Source organism: Pelodiscus sinensis, chromosome 4, assembly GCF_052426305.1.
Source record: "Pelodiscus sinensis isolate ZL-2025 chromosome 4, ASM5242630v1, whole genome shotgun sequence".
NCBI lineage: Eukaryota > Metazoa > Chordata > Testudines > Trionychidae > Pelodiscus > Pelodiscus sinensis.
Window position 1 is genome coordinate 110,193,514 of NC_143055.1, and position 22,797 is coordinate 110,216,310.

The following is a 22,797-nucleotide window of genomic DNA, read 5'->3' on the forward strand; positions in this document are numbered from 1 at the left end:
TATTTGAGAGATATTTATGTTGTGATGACGCCAAGTGACAAAAGCAAGTGCATTCAAAATTAAGAATAATACCATGTCTGAAACATACACTGAAAATTAAACACAGATGGCACATAACATTGCTGTGAGATCGTTGTACTACTTTAGAAACAAAGTGACAAGGATTGAGAATGAATCTTAACACAAAATGTTCCTGAGTTGCCCAGGTAATATATGTCCTTATTTAAATATAAATTGTTTACCTTTATATTCCTTCTTCCCAACCAAAACAATATCAAAGTAAGATAAATAATACTCTGAAAGGTGCAGCAGAGTTGTCACAAGAGACCATACTGACTATTTTGAAATTGTTACAGTATATTGTGTAAACATGTAAGTATAGACATTTTAAAATGCAGATTCTGTATTTAAGGACTTTTAAAAATTCAGATTATTTTCTTGATTCGCTATAACGGTGGTAAATGAGGCACAATGATCTATAATATAAATATGACTTTAGGGACTTTTAAAATGCAGATTATAAACCTAATCGACAGCTCACCTACCATGTAAATCCTTCTTAGTTGGTGGAGCATCGACACAGCCATTGCTCATGCTCACAAAATCCATGCGCCAAAATTCCTCATGATTTTTTGTTGAGAAAAAGTTACTGTGAATGTATAACTTTTCTAAATGTAGTTTTTCCTATGAAATATCCCAGAGAATATTAGTTCATATTATACATGAAAAGACTAAAAGATTTCAGTTTAAAGATAATGCCTTCATTTTTTTTATATGAGTGCAATAAAGTGAATTAAATTATAGCCTTTTCCCACCTTTCCCACAATTTATAAATGACTAAGATTTTGTTTTGAAATTTTTTTAAAAAAATAATCATATCTATTTATGAATTAACTGTTTGGTTTCCATGCTCATTTGCAGTAAACCAGGCAAGGTCCCTTTGAGAGCCAGTGTCCTAACAATTTAGTATGGATAAAAAACTTGATACATAATTTATTCAATTAATGTAGCCCTTTTTTGTTTGCAAAAAAACCACAGACAGGCTGTATTTTTACAGATATGTTAGTTTTAAAAATTATGATTTGTTCAGTTGTATTTCAGCTTGTAGAGTCCTTGCTGTTTTTGAGTTTTCACTCTTCAAGCCTCAGAGGGGTAGTCTCTGTGTTAGTCTATAACTTTAAAAACAATTAGTATTCCTGGGGCACCTTAGAGACTGACAAAAATATATATAGAAACATGAGATTTCACGGGCAAAGCCCACTTCATCAGATGAGCTGGAGTGGAAATAACAGAATCCAAGATATCTATAATAGCAAAAGAAGTACCTGTCATTTTTAGGACCCGTGTAAATGAGGCTAATTAAATGGGTGGAACATGTCCCATTGATAGATTTTTATGTGAAAATTCAGATGTCAAAGGCAGGGGAAATTGGCTTTGTAGTGGGTTAACCAAATAATGTTTTTTTTTCAAGCCCAGGGTAACAGTGTCAAATTTGTAGATGAATTCCAGTTCTGCAGTCTCTCTCTGTAATTGGGTGGTGAAATTCCTTTGTAGAAGAATGGCTACTTTAAAATCCAAGACTGAGTGACCAGGTAGGTTAAAATGTTTCCCTACAGGTTTATGTGTGTTCCCACTCCTGATGTCTGATTTGTGTTCATTTATGAGCTGTTGAAGTGACAAAATCTAAGTAAAGGCTGAGTAAAGACTGCAGGGTCTGGTCCAAGTTTGTTCTGTACTCCTTAACTGAAACATTATCACTGATGCAGTTAATTTTCAGATCCAAATGAAACACAGTCATGTTGCAAACCCCAGAAAAAAATCCCCCATTAATAACCCAAATGCTGACACAACCACAGTGCTATGGTTTCCTAAAAGAGGGATATCTTACCTAATAGGCATATCTCAAGTTTTCACTGTTGCAAAGGTGATCCTCCCTAAACTTTAAACCATTTGTTTCAACTATCTGGAATGTTTGGTCATTCCTAGCCGCTTTGTGTAATTTGGGCCCTGAAATACCTATTGAAGTTTAAGAGTTACTTGTATAGATCCATAGGCAGAACTGGGTCCTCAGATTGCAAACTTCTTGATACAGGAACCTGCCAGTATTCTCTCTCTAAGCATGCATGGCTGATGAGACTAGATACAAATGTCATGATCATACATCAGTAATATGAGGGCATAGATTAGATCACTATATCATAAAAATGTTGAAAAGTGCTGTATGTTAAATGTAAACTACATGTGGATCCATTAGTGGCTGCATGTTCAAAGCATCAAAGTTTTAAAACAGTTTTATTTCAAGTCACTGCCTGACAAATCCAAAGCAGAAACGTGTGCCTACTTGCACTTACAGTCCTTGCATATCACAGGCAAATTCTATACCTCCCTACAGAGACAGAAATAATATTTTTGAAGTCAATAAAGAGCAGGCGAGGCAAATCATTACAATATTCATTTCAGACCCTCCTCTAATAGTATTAAGGTTTAGATTCATTTGCACTGGCAGCGAGCTGAACTGGATGATCTGATAGGTCTTTCCCATCTCTTGACTTCCCAGATGCAGGCTATGTTCATTTCAATGCAGCTCTGAAAGCATTCTTCAGTACAGCCGTTTCTTTTCCTCCTCTAACGCTTCTCAAGAGAAATTGCTCCTTCCAGGCGGCCGCCTGAAAATGGTTATGCAGGGGGTGAGGCTGGGTGCGCATGAAAAGCATCCTTTTAACAAGCAAGGGCCTTCCCACTCCATTCTGCGGCTCGGCTCTGCCTGCCCCCAGCAGCCACCACATCCCCGCACCGAGGCAAGTTTGCTGGGGAATCAAGGGGCTGGGAGCCTCTGCCAAGTGCCTGCTCCTTACAAATGATTCTCCAGGAACCCCCCACCTACTGAGCGAGCCCTCCTGCTCGCGGGGATGGCAGGCGAACGTGGCTGGCTCCTGCGCTGAGCAGGGGATTTGTGGAGCGAAGCAGTGGCCCGTGTGCGCCTCCTGTTCCCGGTGTAATTTGCAGCCAATCATCAGTAGGTGTCCACATCCCTGCATCCTCCTCACCTCGGAGCCAATCACCCCCTCCCCTCCTCTTCCCTCCCCTCCCCCAGCAACCACACACCCGCACACACACAAACAGAGAGAGAGAGGGAGAGACTCCCTGGCTCCCTCCCTCCCTCGCACACAGCGACTGGAGACGGACCCAGAGCAGCGCGCAGGGAGAGGAGACCACCGAGCACACAGCCAGGCGCTCTCACACATACACGCACACACACACTCACCCAGTGCCTGCTCTTTCCTCTCCCCCACCCCTTCCTCCTCCTCCTTTCTCTCTGCAACAAGGGGGGGGAAGCCACTTACAGTTATTTGTTGAGTGGATCGGCGTCTTTATTTTTCCCACCGCCCCCCTTCACAGTTTGTTTACAAGTATCAAAGTTGTAATTGAGGAGCTGCCAAGACACATCTGGATATTTCTTCTTCTTTGTGCTAGGGAGTGATGTGCAACTAATTAAAGGCAGGCAGGCTGGGAGCGTCTGCAATTTCGAGCCCCCCAAATAAAGAGACTGGTAAGTGATTATTTGGTTCTCTTGCTCTCCCTTTTTGCTTTTCTTTCTGCTTTTTTTTGTTTGTTTCTTTGGTTGGGTTTTTTTTTTAGGGGGGAGAGGCTGGTTTTGTTCCTGTCCTCTAGGATCGTAAAAGTAGATTAATGCGAGACGTGGGGCAATAAAAGGCGCCGCTGTATTAATTTATTAATTAATCTGCACCCCGCCCCTCCTCCTGAATGTTAAATATGACCTTTGATCTCTATGTCTCTGGCAGACCAGACATGCAATATTGAACATGTACAGGCACACTGGCTTAAGCAGGAACCAAATCATGCAGCCTGGATAGCTATTTTCATTATTATTTTTAAATGTGGTCTATAGTTAAGAAAAAATCAATAGCTGCGTCTTAGGTACCCTTTTCATGCTCCAGAGATGCATCGATTAAACAATAATGACCTGGTTGGTGGGCCACCATCATTTTCTCCTTTCTGGTGGCAATAAACCTTGAAGGGGGATAGGAGGTGGGGGACTGGAGAGGCAGCAAGCAAAGAAAGATTTTATGCAGAAAAGCCACTTTAGTACTGTGAAAATAAACCACAAAATGCTTGCATTGTTTAAGATTTTGAATAAAAAAGCTAAACTATTAATACATTTCCCTTACCAGTTGTCTGAATTTTCTACACATGGTTGGCCAAACTAGTTTTATCGAGTAGTTATTATGGACATGAGGTTACAGTTTCATTTATAGAAACTAGAGGTTTTTGCTATGTGTAAATTCTTAGCCTCTCTCTTCCAAGTCTGTGGTTAGCCTGGAGCTTTTTGGGGGCACCCTTTTTTGCCATCAGACCCCTGAAGGGAGCAATAGTCTCAGGTTTTTCCTTACGTGAAAATAGAGGTGGTTCATGTGTGATTAGGGTCTGTGATTGAAAGATGCATACTAGTTCCTAATCCAAAGAAGGGTGAGGTTTCTTATCTAGATTTATTCTACCATAATCTGGATTTGTTTACATAAACCCTGTTTTTTAGAATATAACATCAGTTAATGATGAAGTTTTTGCACTTGGTAGGTTGGGCTATGAATGGTTCATTAATCTAATTATGGTCCTAATTACTATAATTGATAATCATTTGAACTATACATATTTTAGCCTGAAACAGTACTGGGCCCCATTTGGTGTCCCTGAAGTAAATCAAATGCTAATATTAATTAAATCCCTTGGTGAAGAATCTAGAAAACAGAGTCTGATCATAGAATTATGTTTGAGTTATGTGTTGCTTTACTTTCTAAATACTGAAATAGTGGTTCTTTTCCCATGGTCCACACTAAAGTACCCCTTTCCATGAGATATAAAGAATGGCCCATGAAAAATAAAAGGCCCAAAAATCCTTATTCCTGCATTCAACTTTTCTAAAAATATTAATAATAAACCTGTCAAACCCACTAATGTTTACTTCAGCAGGTAACCATGTATCTGATGGAGTGGGGGGTTAAAAAAATGAACCAATGTATATTTCTGTAATGCCTGCAGGAGGTGCTTCTTTTTAAATTAGTTTTGGGCAGCCCCCATGGCGTGGGGATGTAAAAGAGCCTCCAGAAGAATTGGGGATGTTCAATCCTTAGTAGAACTGCAGGCTCCAGGTCAAAAACTGTGAAATGCCTGGCTTACATATTTTTATCTCCTCTACTTGTTCATTTTTTAAACAAGCAGAACACCCCCCTCCCCTCTATCCCACAAGCACCACCACCACCAAATGGTTTGTGCAATTGAGACCTGTCCTTGGTACATTGAATTAAGACCCTAACACAACCAGCTGTGCTGGGATTCAAACTAATGACCGTCAGCCACAGAAGGACACAGTGGCAGCTGGTAGTTCCCCCCCCCCCCCTTCGTTTTTTCCCCTGCCTCTTTAGTTCAGCTTGTATGTGGGCAGGCTCTTCGTACCCTGTTTGCGTACAGTTGATTCTCTAAAGCATTGTGGACTTTCTCAGCACTTCATGTGCTAATTTCCCCTTCGTTTGCTTTGCGTTCTGCTTTACTTCGCATCTGCATGCTCTGGCCACCCAGATCCCCCCGTTTCATAATACTCAACTGCCCTCTGGTTATAGGGATTACCGCCTTTCCACCCCTTTGCACGTCTTTAGCACCCCCACCTGCCCCCTTCCCCTTGGCATTTGTGTCAGCGCCCCTGTGCCTCCCCCGGGGTTGCCCATCGCCCAGCTCCTGAGGCATTCACGCAGGGGGAGGAGGGAGGCGAGAGCGGCGGCGGCGGCGGGCTGGTGGCGTGCTTGGTGCGGGTGCAAAGGCGCTGCGGCGCGTGGCGGCGCGTTTCGGGGGCCTTGCTGACACCTTTGTGGACATGACTTTCTTTATTTTAGTTGCCACCGTTCCTGTGAGAATGCAAACGAAGAGGCTGCCTGACAGTTTGCCGTCTGCAGAAATGTCCCCCAAAGAGGATTAACCTTCTCCCCTCCCCCCTTCCATCCCTCCCCCTTCACCCACCGACCCCATCCATCCCCTCCAGACGACGGCCCCTGTGACCCTCCGCCCTGCCCCTCACTGGTGCACCCCCCCCGCCACCATGAACACCAACGTGTGCGTGGAGAGCGGCCCCAACCCCGAGGCCCCGGGGCTGCCCAAGGATAACCACCTGCCCGAGGGGGCCCTCAACAGCCTTGTGGATTACAACTCGGAGATGGAGCGCTACCGCTCCTTCGCCACCTTCTACAAGACCAATGGGGGCGCCTTCCCCCAGGCGGCCAAGATCGCCCGCATCACCACCCCCATCTTCCCCAGCGCGGCCGCCGCCGCCGCCGCCCGCATCGGCATGTCCCCCTGGAACTGCGATAGCGCCACGGCCGCCGCCGCCACCGCCATGCTCTGGGGCAGCGGCGGCGGCGGCGGCGGCGGCGGCAGCAGCAACCCCGGCGGCGCGGGCGGCGCTAGGAAATCCTCCTCCTCCGCCGCCGCCGCCGCCGCCGCCTCGCTGCACGCCGGCCGGAGCAGCAGCCTGCACCATCGGAACGAGTCCCAGCGGCTGGGCAAGCCTGGCTGCCCGCCAGCCGAGCAGCCCGCCTTGCAAATGGCAAACAACAATTTCCTCTCCACCTTGTCCCCCGACCACTGCAGACCTCTGGCGGGGGAATGCATGAACAAGCTCAAATGCGGCGCTGCCGAAGCAGAGATAATGAATCTCCCCGAGCGCGTGGGGACTTTTTCCGCTATCCCGGCTTTAGGGGGCATCTCATTACCTCCCGGGGTCATCGTCATGACAGCCCTGCACTCCCCCGCCGCCGCCTCCGCCGCCGTCACAGACAGTGCGTTTCAAATTGCCAATCTGGCAGACTGCCCGCAGAGCCATTCCTCCTCCTCCTCGTCCTCCTCCTCCCTGGGAGCCGCCGGAGGAGGGGGGGCGGCGGCGGGAGGCGGGGGAGGAGGGGCCGCCAACCCTGCCAAGAAGAAGAGGAAAAGGTGCGGGGTCTGCGTGCCCTGCAAGAGGCTCATCAACTGTGGCGTCTGCAGCAGCTGCAGGAACCGCAAAACGGGACACCAGATCTGCAAATTTAGGAAATGTGAGGAGCTAAAGAAAAAACCTGGCACTTCACTAGAGGTCAGAGGAGATGATTTCTTTTTTCCCAGCCTCCCTCCGTCCCTCCTCAACCCCCTGCCCCCGCCCCTCCAGTGCTTCTTGTCTAGCTTCAAGATGCAGCAGCCCTTTTCGGAAGCCTCGTGCAGGTTGTAAGGGGGTTCCCGCACACGTGACACTGGCACCTAGTAGGATCCCACCCTGAAAGGAGAGGGTGGGGGATGCTCTTAAATAAAGAGCCGGAAGGAAACGTGGAGGGGGGAGGGGAACTCCCTTTTACAAAATATTTTGGTCCTTGGAAAAAAAAATCACTGTAGTTTCATAGAGTCACAACTAACATCACAGATGACAAATTAAAAGCTTCTATTAGGGGTTTCTTTCACACCTCCAAACAAGCTGGGCACATCAAATTCTATACAATTCTTGGAACAAGCTCTGTGTGTTTATCTGTTATTTTAAAGAGTTCTCTTTGGTGACATGGAACAGATTTTTACTTACATGAAACCAAGGGTGGAGGGCAAACACTTTTAAACCTGAAAGCAAATGGGGTGTTTATTCATTTCTAACTTAATTGTTGCCATTATGAAATCTCTGTGCTTTTTCTACTGTGTTTCTATCTGACTTTTCTATATGACTTTATCTTTGATTTTTGGTGGCGGGGAGGGGAAGGAGATCAGGAGAAGAATGTAGTTGAACGCTTTATAGTGGTTAGCAGTTCAGAACAAAGTAATAGCTAGCTAGTTATTTTCAAGGCGACTGATGGCAATTTGATTCAAGAAAGATAGCCACAGAGTTAAATAGTTTGGTGAAATGTGCTACAAATTCTTTTTGGCAATGCATTTTACAAGGTAACCCTCTTACAGTGTATTAAAATGTGATGTAAACCTAATCACAGGTATGACTGAAATTATGTCTGAACTGAACTGTATATACGTTTATTTTTACAATGTGTCCTCAGAACTGACAATGTATTGAATATCACAAAGTTGTAAAGACAGGTTTTCAAGTTTGCTAGACGTACAAAACACAGACAGATATGATGTGGGAATTTCAGTTCATGTACTGAGTACAAGAGACAATGACAAAGATACAAAATATATGTAAAATTAAGTGATATTTTTAGACAAAGGAAAACAAGACAGAAGAAAGACTAGTAATCATATGTAATCCCTTGTCATTATTAAAATTATAGTGTTGCTGGTTAGATGCACATATCAGACACGTCTGAAGGTGTTGGGAGGGGGGAAATGGTAGCTTTAGTACAGAGGAGTACAGTGTAAACTGGGTGACAGATTAAGATTTGCAGTCACAGAACAGAGCAACACAGTGAGAATCTGCAACTTTCCAGTTTATATGTGTTTGTGGTTATTTTCTAAATCATTGGTTGCAGGAGTTTTCTCCAACAAGGTCTGAGATTAAACAAAAACAACCCTTCAGTTTGACAGCAAATAAATGAATACAGCCTTACTGATATTAATATTGCCGTTGACCTGAAGAAATTTTTGTTAAAATTTGGCCATCGTGATTTATTGTACTGAGTCCCATCAAAGTTCATTGCTTCTTGAAAGAGTGAACTATCCATGCTGAAAGTTTGATTATTAGCCTGTTTTCATTACATTTTCTTCAGCTGCTTTTTGTAAGTAATCCAGTAACACAGAAACTCAACAAATTATATGGATTTCTGGCAGGTACTAGATATCAGCTGTTAACTTTTGATTTCACTTACTGTTTTTGGTAAACAATATACTTCTGTTAATTTTTGTAGAAAGTTTTCAAAGAATGTTTATAATTACCCACTCTTCAAATAAACAGATAATGCTGAATTTTAATATTGATACACAATTTAAAGAGAAAAGATTACTTTTTTCCAATGGTACTTGTTCAGCGATGTTGAACTTTGTTATACCGCTTGGGCAAAACGTTCTTTTTCACTAGGCCAACAAACCAAGATGCCTTTGCGATTTATTATTTACGATAAATGATAGAACCTGATGGATTATTGATTTGTTCAGAAAGTGAGATATTTCTAAAGGAGATTAGTGTATATGTTAGCAGACCTTTGTATGAGTTCGTGTGCATTTCTGAACACATTTTTTTGCTCTTGACAAAGGTGTTCCATAGCCTTAAAAATTGTTCAGGCATGTTATGAGAATGCTATCCATTGAAATTATTTAACTGCTATGACTGGTAAAAAACTCATGGTTTTATTAGCCACGTGTATTTTCATAACCACCTGCCTTCACTACTTTTCTTCATTCTCTCTCTCTCTCTCTCTCTCTCACACACACACATAGACATACATACACCTCTACTGCTATATTATGACTGGAAGGAAGCAGATTTCTCTCTCCAGCTGTAGAGATATCAGTAGACGTTCATTCTCCGTAGGTCATATCCAGTCACAAAGCATGTCACGGCATGTGACTAATATCCTTACAGGCATGTTATTTGTCAGTAGGAAGGGAAAAGTTCCTAAATTGGATAACTCTCTATTTTTGGTCATTTTTCGTCTTTTTTTCCTCTTCCTTTTTAATTAAATAATAAAGAACAACAGCATGACTGCCTCAAGCACATGTGCAGCAACACTGTTCTAGTTGTAAGGCAACCAGCTGGAAGCATGTCAGAGAGTGACAGGGCCTACATGACTGAACTGAAACAGCAGTAGTGGTTGCAGGTGGGTGAGAATAGTCTGCTTGCTGAACTGGCTTCTCAAGCTAGCTTGTCTTGTGGTCTTTGTAAATCAACAGATCTCCTTAGGTGAAACACTATGGCATGGGCAGACACCTTACTGAGATAATATAATACGAATCAAGGGTTCAAGTTCCATTTTATATAGATATGGAAATTGTGGTTGTCAGTTACATAGAAAATATAAAGGATGTTGTCTACAAAATATGGAAATGACTAAAGATTGAAAGCAAAACTGTGTAAAAAAAGTCAGTAAATTGGTGGAATCCACTGAATTCATTTCTCTTTTTTCCCCTTAAATCTGTTCTTGTCCTGGTGCAATGAAGGCATATGATGTAACTCTCCAGGTTAGTACACTGAGTTTAAGACAGATTCTCATTCATACTTTCAGATTACCTGACCTTTACATTTTTAATTAAATGCTTTCTTTCTAGCCTTTTTTTAAATCTGCTTTTATTTTTTCATATTTTACTTATATTCATCTTACTTTAAAAGCAATCCTGTGCTGTAGGTATTTTTAACAGAACTTTATTCTTATTAAGTGATATTATGTATAATATTAATAAATGTATGACAATAAGATTGACATAATGTACCGCTCTGCATACTTGTGTATATATATGCACTGTTTATTTAGATTTACAGTGAATTTAAAGAGGTATAAACATTTTTTATCCAGAGAGATTACTTATTTTCTTCCCAATAGCACACATTTATATAACTCTTACTGTAAGTTGCAAAGACTAATATCCTAATCTTACTTTGCCCCTTTCTCTTTGAAGTCAGTAGGCCTCATTATGATTTCACTAGCTTCAGTTTAATGCTGGTGTAACTCCATTGATTTCAATTGTACCCGTCCTGATATATATCAGCATATCAAAATCAAGCACTGAACTACTCAACTGAGTAAAAGTGGAATTTGAGCCAAACATTAAATACCTTTCATACTTGGGTATAGTATTATAATATTCAGTGTAACTTACTTTATTTATACACAAAATGAATGTTAATTAATTTAAGTATTATTGAAAAAATAAACACATTTTCATTCAAAATAAATTTCTAATATTACAATTTAATATTAAGGGCCTCGTCCTATTCCTTTTGAACTCAGCGGGAGTTTTGAGATTGAATTAATTGGGTAAAGGATTGGGTCAATTGATTTCAATGGAAGCAGCATTTGACCCTGAAAATGTAGCAGCATATGGCATTGCCACTAGGGAAAAGGGGGATCTGTGGGCAACCTCAGCACTTTTGTTCCTTGTTTTGGTGGCAAATGTGAACATTGTTAAAGTAACAATATGGATAGCGGTCAATTAGTGGGGCCTCAGAGGAGGCATTTTTCCCTCATGTCTTTCTAGCTTTAAGTTACATACTGTGGAGGGAACCAATAGTATGAGGGAAAACTGGAAAATTGAGGGGGAACAGGTAGCTAATATGATCAGGGTCAGGAGGAAGCACAAGCTGCTGTCTGTGCTTAGTGATTAGCTCACTGTGTTTTGGTGTCGTGCCCAGCATTAATCATTAATTGTTACTATTATAGTTCTTTTTTGTGCTAGCATAGTGCCCAGTTGCCCTAGTCTGGACCAGAACTTTACGATGCTAAAACAAAATGTTCCTTCCCCAAAGAGCTTACAATCTAAGCAACTGCATCAGTCTCTTCCAGGCTCTTTTTCAAGAATTTGGTTGTCAGCCATAAAGCCCTCACCTGTCTTGCGCTAGGTCTACACTAGATCTGGAAGCTTGGCTTAAGGTACACAACTCCAGCTACATAAAATATGTAGAATGCATAGCAGGAGTCGGTTAACTTAAGCTGAGCTTGGTGCTGTCCCCATAGTGGGAGGCCAATGGAAGCAAACACTCTCATCGGCTTCCCTTACTCCTTGCAAGAGCAAGAGTATTGGCTACCAGTGGGGATGCCTTCTGAGTTCGATTTAGCGGGTGTTAACTAGACTTGCCAAATTGAAATCCGGAAACTCAATCGAGGCAGTGTCGATCCTCCGCGGAGTGACGACAAGGTTTTGGCTTTACTTTTTACGGTTTCTTCCTTGTTGTTCAGTTGCATTCGACCACCATGCTCTTGTTTTTCCATCTCCACAATTAATTCTTAGGGGGAGTGGTAGAACATTCCTAATGGAAGGTTCTTGGCTCTTGAATTCACCACTTCTTGCAGTGTGCTAGAATTAGAATCTAGTCATTTTATTTTATTGTTTCTTTGTTTTTTTTTAGCAGCATAGCAAGATGCATTTTTCTCTTGTTTTCTGCTGCTGCTTCTTAAATTGAGCATATAGCCAAGGAGGTATTTATCTTGTCAGTGGGTGCAGGAGACAGAGGCAGTTTTGCTGAAATTTTACAATAGCTTATTAAATTAATTTTTGTAGCATTCACCCAGATATTACAATGATGGGTGTGATAGACTGAATTAAATAATTAGTTCTTTTTGGCATCTGAGGTTCCATGATCGAAACAATATGCATCACAATGATGCCTGCTGCAGCTCCATAGTATGATCTGGAAGAGCTGCAGGCATCTTCACTCTGGCTGCTCAAAAATCTCATGGAAGCCATTTGCAGTTCTACACATGGGAGTGGGTCCTGGAAGGTGTGAAATGTCTTCATCTTTCAGTTAAGTCATGGGAGACCAGTAAACTGAGGACCTTGGAGAAAGCATTCAGCATCTTGTCAGGTCAGGCTTAAAGTCCATTTACTGATCTACAAGGGCTTTTGGATCCTTAGAACAGTGGAGGAATTGGTAGCTTCTTTAAACAGGGATGGTATTTAATCTGTTTATTAAATTTAATATTTTCTTACGGTCTTTATTTAATTTTTAGAACTAAAAGCCAAACAAAAAATAGCGTACTCTTCAACACATTTATAAAATAAAATCCCAATATTTTAGTTCACCTTTCATGAAAGACATTCAAGGGGTACTGTTTATAAAATGCACTAGAATTTTGTGTTGTGTGAGACAGGAAAGAAAGGGTTGAATGCTTTTTAAAATGAAAGAAATCTAGCACCACCAAAACTAGGTAGTAATTTTAAGGAATCAGCTATCCAGCCAAACTTGGTTAAACTATTTTTTTTCTGCAAACTCTATTTTTCACTCAAAAATTATTTGTATTTACTAGTCATTGGTCTAATATTGTTCATCAGTAAAACACTTGAATAATCAGAGATAAATAAGTTATGACAGTTTTTGAATTTCTGTTGCATTTAAAATGTTCTAAAGTAAAACACTGATGAGTCAGGATTATGGGTCAGGTTCAGCCCTGACTTATCATCTTGGAAACCCCATTTATTTTAATGAGTCTACACATTGTTTAAATCAAGGAATTTGATTCAGTGATCTTAAGGTATTATACCTTATATAAATACAATGGGTGAAATTTTGGACCCATTGAAGTTAATGGGAGTTTTGCCATTGACTTCAGTGAGGCTACGATTTAATCTAGCATTGTGACTGCATTTTTCCAGTTTTACACTAGTGCAGCTCTCCTGCAATCGGTGCATATTGATTTGGTGGGTTTGAACTGACTGATTCACAATTCATATGGTAAATGAGACCAAATATTTGTCTGACAGAAATAAATGTGAGATGTAACATGTTCAGAAGTGCCTAGGTGATTTAGAAACCAAATCCCCATTTCCTAAAGTGACTCCTAAGTTTGAAAATTGTATCTAGTGGTGTATTTGTCAAATGCTTGGATCATATAAATAATGACATTATCTGGGATTTGACCTGCTTACCAAGTAGTCTCATTTAAACCAATAGGACTACTTGTTTCAGTATGTTACAGTATGGTTTGTTCAGTGTGAGAGTTGCAGAATTAGGGCCTAAATATTTGCATTAATATTAAGTAATTATATTTTATTTTAATCAGCCAAATCCTCAAGTTCCCACTCAGTTTATATTTATTACTTAGTCTTCCAAATCTCTTTCAGAAGTCTGTGGGAGTTTTGCTTTAGGAAGGAATGAGTTAGGACTTCAGCTGTTGGTATACTATGAATAGCAAGCATGTGGTAATGCTTTTGAAAATATATATTTTTAAAAATCTGCCTTGGATAAAAGCCAATTTCTAATTGCTGTACCAAGCAATGTATTTGTTGTATAGTGACCATTAAGATACTGATATTGTAGTAATGCTACGAACATAGAATTTCAGACCAAACTTAACAAAATACCAGTGAAAGAAAAGTTGGTACTTTGAATGTCTAGGTTGTTAGTTTAAGTTTGATGAGTAAAATATCTCTATGTTGGTAAATCTAGAATTCACATCTTTAAGTCTAATATATTACAGATCTGTTCCATCACTGGTTTGAATTTGAAATGGTTGTTGGATAGGACGTGATGCGAAGGGTTTAAGATGAAATTTTCAAAAGCATCTAAGTGACATAGGCTCCTAATGCCAAAGTCACTTTTTGAAAATGCTGCTAAGTCTCATAAGTGGTTCAATGGGACTTAGGAACTCCATTTTCAATAAAGCCTAAGTCACAAACTTTTGAAAATTTTTCCTATATGCAAAAATTATTTCTGAGGAATAGCATTCTCTGTTGTTGTAACCTAGATGTTTTGGGGGGTGGGGATTCAATTTAGCCTCTTGTTTCCTTAAATCTCTCCTTTGAGTGCTTACCTTGAACAATAATGTTTTGAAACGCATACAGTTTAATCTGACACTATTCCGCTTTCGTAAACTCAAGCTACAGTGGCTTTTTTTTGATACATTTATATTTTTTGCAGGCATATCTTGTTCCATCACATGCAAACACCTGTCCTAAAATTGAATTATTCTGCAGGGTAATCTAAAGCCTTCCCCTATTCAGCATCATATGTTTTCTGTTGTTTATTGAGTTATGTTGCACCATACTTCAGATGCGACAGCTATTTAATAATGTTGAAGCCTTAGCTCTGCAGGGGCTAAAAAGATCCCAGCAGGCTTGTTAACTTCTACTCTCAAACATTATGGGAAGTATTTTCTCTTCCCAGGAACTCCTAGGTTTCCTCTTAATTTATTTTAAAACTGTAAAATCGATAGTATGTGTTAACCGTACTGGATTTTTGCAGTTCTCTAAAGTTTCACTGTTTCTTAATATTTAACCACGTGCTCAGATACTACAGTGATGAGTGCCATATTATAAAATCCTACAATACTGGACGTCCCCACTATAAGTTGCCCCGATATACATCCATTCCACATTAAAGTTGTTGACGCTTATAGGAACTGATGCGTTATATAAGTCCTCCCATTCCCTGCTCTTAAGTCATGCAAAAAAAATTGCTCAAATAGAAGTCAGCAGTGGGAAAAAAATTCTCCGCTTTAATTTATTTCACTGTAAGTCCAAGTTTTTTGGAATGTATCTTGGACTTATAGTGAGAATGGCCTGTAGCTCAAGTCTAGGTCATACTGTGAGTCTTGTTCTTAAAGGGTAATAAACTCTTCCAAAACTTTCTTATTTAGGTATAATAGTGTTTCTTTTTTCCACTGTTACTGTTTTTACTGAGATTACTGAATTTTTAACATTTCAGAAACCTTCATTGTTTATTGTCTCAGGATAGTGTGCATTTCAACTCCATACTGACTTGCAGTGACTTACAATTTATGTTATGTAGTAATACTCAGTGTCATAAAACACTTTATTAAAAGTGCCATTTGTAAGGTAAGGAGAATGGAGAGGTTTTAAAGGGAGGAAATTATTCCATGGCTTAAAGAGTGGAGAAGAGAGAGAGATGGAAGAGGCAACACACTGATCTCAAGACAGTTACAGTGAATTGTACGGGAGGGCACAGTGGAGTTCAAAATAGGTAGTCAAAGGAGGGGGTGTAGATGAGGACAGATAGGTAGGATAGACACAGCTACAGAGAGTTCTCACAATCAACAGTTTTGATCTGGATTCAGTGCCAGTAGAACCCCACTAAAGATAGGAGTGACACAACCTTACTTTTTATAGGAAAATAGTAGCCTGCTGTATTCAGACCAGGAGAAAACTACTATAGTCAGAACAGGAATTGACAAAAGCAGGAGTAAATAATTTAGCATCAAGGTAAGGATGAATCCGTGCAGTGTTTCATAGCTGACGGTACAAAAATATACACATGATCAAAATATCAGGAAATATTATCGGTGGTTAGTATGATGCCTGACGTTGTAGAGCAAAGTACAGATCTGATTTAAGAAGGGGAGCAAAATTTTAAAGCATGATACAAACAGGACCTTTTATCAAAGAGAAGAACTACTGTGTTTGATGTATTCTGCAGTCAAACATTATGGTGAAGTGAGATGGAAAGTTGGTTATTATCTTCCAGGCTTTGATGGGGAGAGTGGCAGCCCAGAGACAACCAGGAGGAGACAGTGCTAGAGAGGATCCTGGTTTGAAGAAGGGCAAAACTACTGATAATACTGAAAGCTGCATTGAGCTACAATAGTGTAAGCAGAAAGAGGACTTTGTGGTTATGGGCAGAGAGTTTATCATCAACCATCTAAAGAGGCATGTTCTTAGAGATGGTGAAAGAGTTAAAAAAACAGATTGAAAGCATTCAAAGAGTGCATGCTAAGAAAAATGTTTAAAGAGCTCAGAGGTTTTTTGCTTTCTCCATAACTTTGTTGAGAGAAAGGAAGGGAGTGAATAAGGAAGGGTAAAATGAGATCTTTTCTGGCGTATGGTGGTGGAGTGGCCTGCCACTTTCAGAGCCACAACAAAATCTCCAGTAGAATCAAAGGTAAACTATACTAATATAATATTGCAAAGGTGTGGGGAAGGTGGTGCCATATTTTCGGGGAGATCAACTCAGGAGCTGGTTTTGTTCACACAGACCACTGATGGGTTGTAATTGGAACAGCTGTGGCCATTAGCAGTGCTGTGGAAGGGGTGCCAGATTTCAGATGTAAAGGAAAAGGTGACTGAGGTAAAAGTAGTGATGGAGTGACACAACACTTATGTCATGTCTACACTACCCCTTAGGTTGCCCAGTGGTGTAAAAACAGACCCCTGAATGATAATAAGTTTCACTGGCATAAGTACTCATGTGTACAGAGCTATGTTAGCAGGAGATGCTTCTTTTGGTGGCTTTATCATGTTGATGGGAGAGCTCTCCTCAGGATAGAGCTGCTACAAGAACAATCTTACAGCTGCTGCATTGGTACAGCTGTTCCACTTTAAGCTCACTAGTGTAGACATAGCTTCTCAATTTCAAAAGAAAGACAATAGCAAATACTACCTTGGTGCAGGAGTTTTGGAGTGAGAAGTTAGAATGAAGAGGGGATTTGTATTGGCAATGAATTCCCAGGATCCTGGATGATTGATAAGAGAAACTCCATCTTCATACACTAGTAGGGGTTTTTTAAGGTGTGAATTGGGCTTCCACATGGCCCAGTGGATAGTGAACTGAAATGTATTCAACTTATTTTCCATGCATTAAACTGAGTTAATGCCATGGAGATGATCTCGGTGCTAGGGAAGCATGTGGCATGGGAGGCTGTATAAGATCAGAAGAAGATAAACTGGTCAAGAGTTAAGGAAATGATGAAGTTGTAAGTTAATGACAAGCTCATAAGTGGGAGGAATGGAGATGATGCTAGCTTATGGAGGACTGAGATGATTCATTGAGTGGGGACTGTGTGGCCTGTGTGTTTTAGGTTATTACAGATAGCTGTAAGGTAAAGGAATGCAATTTTGAATTTGTGGAAGGAGCGATCATCCTGACGCAGCATAGCCTGAGAAGAAAAAGGGGAGCTGGAAGTGGATTATGTTGAAGCTTTGATCTGAGTGGATGACAGTGACAAAGGAAAAATGTTTTGGGGAGGAAAAAAAGAGGCAAAAAATGCATGGAGGAGTCATTAATATGAATAGTAAACTCACTAGTGATTGAGAGGTGGGGATCTCATGGACAGAAGGGATTGGTAATGAAATTTGAAACCTGCCCCCAGTAAGTGATCAGTTCATCCCAGTCCAGGATGGTGAGGACTATAAACTCTAACACTCCTTGGTTGTTTGGTGACCTATGTACAATGAATTGGAGGTGTTAATCCCGTAAGTGTGGCCACCTTGCAAAATCATCCAAGTTGAATGTTAATTATCATTGGGGTGGTCTCAGAAGAGAGGCCAAGGACTGAATAGCCTGGGAAACAACCTTTTAACCTCTATAGGTGATCCTTCCAGTTGAGGAATTTGAGTTAAGTACTGTAGGGAAGACTGTGCTTCTGCTCTTCCTGCTGGACCTAATTTGTGTATATGTGGTGTTCACCAGACTTCTCCACTGTCCGTTCGGCATCTTTAACATTGATTAAAAACAACTGCTGTCTCCCATAAATTGAAGATGTCACTACTAATTACTAGAGCTGCTTGACATTTTTTGACAGTTTTGCCACAAATAAGGAAACCTTTTATGTGACCATTTTTTGACTAACTCTGCTTGTTGCACAGTATGAGGAATCCTAATGGATTAATTGGCCATGATGTCCTATTGATTAGATCATTTTAGGTTCAGTGGTGTGGGAAGGAGGATTAAGAGTTGCTCAAAGGCAGTTATAGTTATTGAGATAGGTCTGGAGAAGGGAGATTTATATTTAGATCTTGTGATGACAAACCATGGTTCATCTATGTCTTGAATTGCGGTTTCTTAGAAAAAAGATAACCTAGAGGACATTAAAGAGATGTCAGAGCTTGAGTGCTAAGTCATGTTTCAGAGGATGATGTACCAACAGGGATTTCTTATTAATGGATTGAATGTTAACAAGAATGCCTGCATGGGGGGAGGGGTGGGAGTGCTAAGTGATAGAGACTGATGGCTGGTGTTCATAGGGATTAAATTACAATAGTGGCAGACTGTGTGTGTGTGGAGGGAAAAGGGAGTTTTTAGCTGTTAATTCATAGCAGAGCAGAATGAGAAGAAAAAGCAAGACAGATTTTTGAAGCGAACAGGGACAGAGCTGAAAATGGTTGACAAATGGTTTTGGTTTTTAGTACTTTTGCAGTGTAATTTCTTGATATTTATATTATGTTGTTGTGAAATAGCCAAATGCAGTGTTTAGGATTACTATAAGGTCAATAAATTGGATGGTGCCATATTTTAATTTGAATGGTGATTCTGAAAGTAATTCATATCTCCTCTGGTCAGATCAACATTTTTTCTAGCTGATGAGTAGCTCTCTTTACTACAGTGATTCTATATGTCCCTTCCCTTTCCCTGAAAAAAAGCAAATAGGTTGTCAGAGGCCCGTCAGAACAAACAAGAAACAATTCCTGATCCCAATTGAGGTCTTTGGGCATTATTTATTAAATAATCATTAATAATGGAGCTGTCATAAGCCGTTTAGAAGCTGCCTTCTGCATCTGATCAGCTCTGTCCTTAGCTTCAGGTATAGATGAAAAGCCACAGGAATTTTTAAAAATTAAATGACATTCCACTGATGTTAATTTCTTCTGATTCACCTTTGACAGAAAGCTGTTAATTAAGGGCAGGATTGTGGTTGCACAGTAACACAAAGGCAAGCAAGATCCTCACCACGATCTAGCACCGCCTTTCCAGATTGCTGCTCGGAGTGTAAAGGCAATGGGGAAAGCAGGATTTACAAGCGTGCTACTCCCCCTCATGAGCAGATGGGTGGAGAAGACACAGAGCTGTGACTCCATCCCTAAGTTTTTTGGCCAGCAGAGCTGAACTGGCAGAAGAGGGATTGTTCTAGAAAGTGACCGTAGCAAATTATTTCCCAGCTCAGAAGAAGAAGGGTTAAACCGTTTCTTTCCAAGGCTCTTCCTGCATCTTGGAGTGACACATGTACGTGCCTAGTCTTCAAATAAGCTCATTTTAAAGGCACAATCTAGGTTTTGGGATTTAGGGCCAGATTGTGGAGCACCTACTGATGTTGGGGAGATCTTACTTATGTGAGTAGTCTCCTTGAAAGCCAATAAGAGTACTCATAAAAGTAGATGCTCATCAACATGATTAGGAACTCCATTATATTAATATTTCACAGCTGATATCTTTCTCAGCATTAGTTCTGATCCCATGCAACCAGTTACTGATCTGTATTTATTAAGTGTTTTCCACGATGATACTGCACACTGATATTTTCTGAAATGTTAAAATTCTTTCCCCATTTCCCAAAATTTAATCTCATGCTTTTTAAAGATGCTTCTAATTAAATTCAAGGAAAAGCAAGCTAATATAGGGAACAAATAATGAAGATAAAGACTATGTCCTGTCATGCTTACTTCCACTCAGAAGTATCTACTGCATGTATTTATTTCAATTGGGACTACTTTGGAATACTACTGACAGTGAGTTCGAGTGAAGAATTCTGGCCCTGTAAGGACAGATCTTTAGTTCTGTAATTATCAGCCAGTTCTGATACCTTGAGTTGTACTTCACGTGTCAAATAGCCCCTTAAAATCTCTGGGACTGTTTGCTAAGTGAGGTACAGAAAATGAATTGGAGTATAAGAACCTGGTCCAGAATCAGTGATTTAGTTTTTATTTCTATGTCATATCCAGTGTAGTGGTTTACTTTTTTAGCTGTATGAACTTGGTGGCAGAGAAAGTCAAATGAATTTCCTGATCTGGTCTGTTCTAAATCTGGTTTGTGTCAAATACAGCATGGAAGATGTGCAGTGTAAGTGGAAAAATGACTACGAGTAAAAAAAAAAATGCCTGTCCCCTCAAAATAAATAAAACTGACTTTTAACATAAATGTTAAATGTCATCCCTGGTATGAAGAAACACAGGACTGAGGCTCTGGTATGGCAAGAGATCTTTTCACTCAGATGAATAAAACAAGCTCACTATTTGTCCTAGAGTCTGTTACACTGTGGTATAATTTATAAATAATAGAAAGATAGAGTCTCTGGGTGGAAGATAGCAGAATCCAGCAGATCCTGGCAGAGGTGGAGAATGACTGCTCCAGGGTATGCTTCCATCTTTGTCCAGATCCTGAGAAAGCTCTTCTGTGGGGTAAGAGCACCATGGGATTTTGTGGGGGCGATGCCAGGGTTGGAAGGTGATGAGTAGCTCTCTGTGGAACCAACCCTCCCCCTCTCCCTCTGTTAGTGGATATTCATGCCTAAGTTGTATTCATGCCTGCCTGAGACACAATAACTTGTATTTGTGCTGGCACAGCTAGCTTGTTCAATGGCAGCATACCTCAGCAAGATCCATCAGGAGGGTTGGGAGCAAGGCAGAGAAGTAGCTTGAAAAAGCAGCTTGTGCTTTAGACAGTAGTTTCAGGGCTATGTAGATTTCCAGGGTATGAAAGGTTAGGAGTTTACACACTCTATGACCCTCCAAACTCTCTAGCCTGAGGGAGAATTTCAGGAAAACTCTTGAATTGAATCTTGCATTTATTAGGTACCTCAAAGCCATTCTGATATGTGTAAGTATATTCATGGGAGGAACAAACTGTCTGCAGAGAAGGTGCAGATAGGGACATCCTACCACATATGCATAGCATAGCTTGACTCTGTGTCAGCTTCACCTTGTCACTTTGAAGAGGACATTGAAGTATATAGAGTAGGAGGTTATGAGCCGCAACCCCCTGCAGAAAGTACAACGGTTGTAGCCTGCACAAGAGTTATGCCCTGCATCCTCCCCTTGGTTTGGGGAATTATTTCTTCTTCCTAATCCTTGCATAGTTTCCGGCACGAAGGTAATCTATCTGGCTTTGTGTGAGGCAAAGAAGAAATTTCATACCTACCTTGTCCCTGCTCTTCCAGGAGCTGCTTCAAGAAAAGTAGCATGTGGAGGAAGGCAAGCATGGTGGGAAAGTGTGTGTGTTTGGGAGGATACAGCCTTAAATATATTCCTGTGAGTAGCAGCCATCTCTAAGTAGCCTTAAAAGAGGAAGCTCAGGTAAAATGGAGCCTCCATTAGCTTGCAGGTAAAATGTTTGGCTTAGTGGAATGGGAAAGGAGGATGCCACATGCCTGGTCTCCTCTAATGTTCTTCTGTTTTCTGACTGCTTCATGGATTTTTTAGAGTTTATTAGTCTTCTAATTAACTAAAGTTGTGCTGTTATTATACATAGGGCTGTGTCTACATTGGCACCCCTTTCCGGAAAAGGGATGCTAATGAGACCAGTCGGAATTGCAAATGCCGTGGGGGATTAAATACCCCCCGCGGCATTTGCATGAACATGGCTGCTGCTTTTTTCCGACTCGGGGTTTTGCCGGAGAAAAGCACCAGTCTAGACGGGATCTTGCGGAAATAAGCCCTTTTCCGGAAGATCCCTTATTCCTACTTTCAAGGGAATAAGGAATCTTCCGGAAAAGGGCTTGTTTTCCGCAAGATCCCGTCTAGACTGGCACTTTTCTCCGGCAAAAGCCCGAGCCGGAAAAAAGCGGCAGCCATGTTCATGCAAATGCCGTGGGGGGTATTTAAATCCCCCGCGGAATTTGCAATTCCGAAGTGTCTCATTAGCATCCCATTTACGGAAAAGGGTGCCAGTGTAGACACAGCCAAGAAGTCTACTCAGATAGTTATTCAGTCAATAGTAACTGGTAGCCAGCACTGGATTCTGGGCTGGTTATTGATGCAAAATGTAACATGCTGGAATTGTGGAGCATCTACCCTGGGCCTTGAAGACTAGCTTCCTCTTCTCCTTCCAGCCACATTCACAATTGCATACGTCTCACTGGACAAAATTGTGCCATTTTTACCAGTGATCCAAGTTCAGAACTGCTTTTGTGACTTGGGACTTTCTGGATACGTCTACACCGCAACGCTATTTCAGGATACCAGAGGAATAGTTATCCCGCGTCTTCACAGCAAGCCTTTTATTTTGGGCTCGCTATTCTGATATCCCTGTAAACCTCATTCTACGAGGAGTAAGGGACATTTTGGAATAGCACTTTATTTCAAAATTTGGCGCTGTGTAGACAGTACCCAATGATTAAATAAGCTATTTTGAAATAGCATCGAAATAAGATAACAATTTGTGTAGCTTGTATGGCAACTCTTATTTCAAGTCATGGTGCACTGTAGACGCATCCTTAGGAAGGGAATGTCCTT

The 22,797-nt window shown here is 40.9% G+C and overlaps 1 protein-coding gene and 1 long non-coding RNA gene across 4 annotated transcripts in view; one reads left to right on the forward strand and one right to left on the reverse strand.

The window, feature by feature from the left end:
* LOC142829554 (uncharacterized) lies at positions 1-6,919 on the reverse strand. The gene is made up of 2 exons (XR_012904057.2): positions 6,780-6,919; positions 1-2,666 (listed from the first exon to the last, which is right to left on the reverse strand). It is a non-coding gene; the product is annotated as an uncharacterized LOC142829554 (long non-coding RNA).
* CXXC4 (CXXC finger protein 4) overlaps positions 3,104-22,797 on the forward strand; it is a 26,327-nt gene continuing 6,633 nt past the window's right edge. The window contains exons 1-3 of one of the 3 annotated variants that reach the window (XM_075929685.2): positions 3,104-3,550; positions 5,907-7,138; positions 10,129-10,149. In XM_075929685.2, the coding sequence (XP_075785800.2) occupies positions 6,110-7,138; positions 10,129-10,149 (1,050 nt within the window). In that variant the 5' untranslated portion in view covers positions 3,104-3,550; positions 5,907-6,109. The other 2 variants (XM_075929686.2, XM_089778048.1) reach the window with 2 other exon arrangements.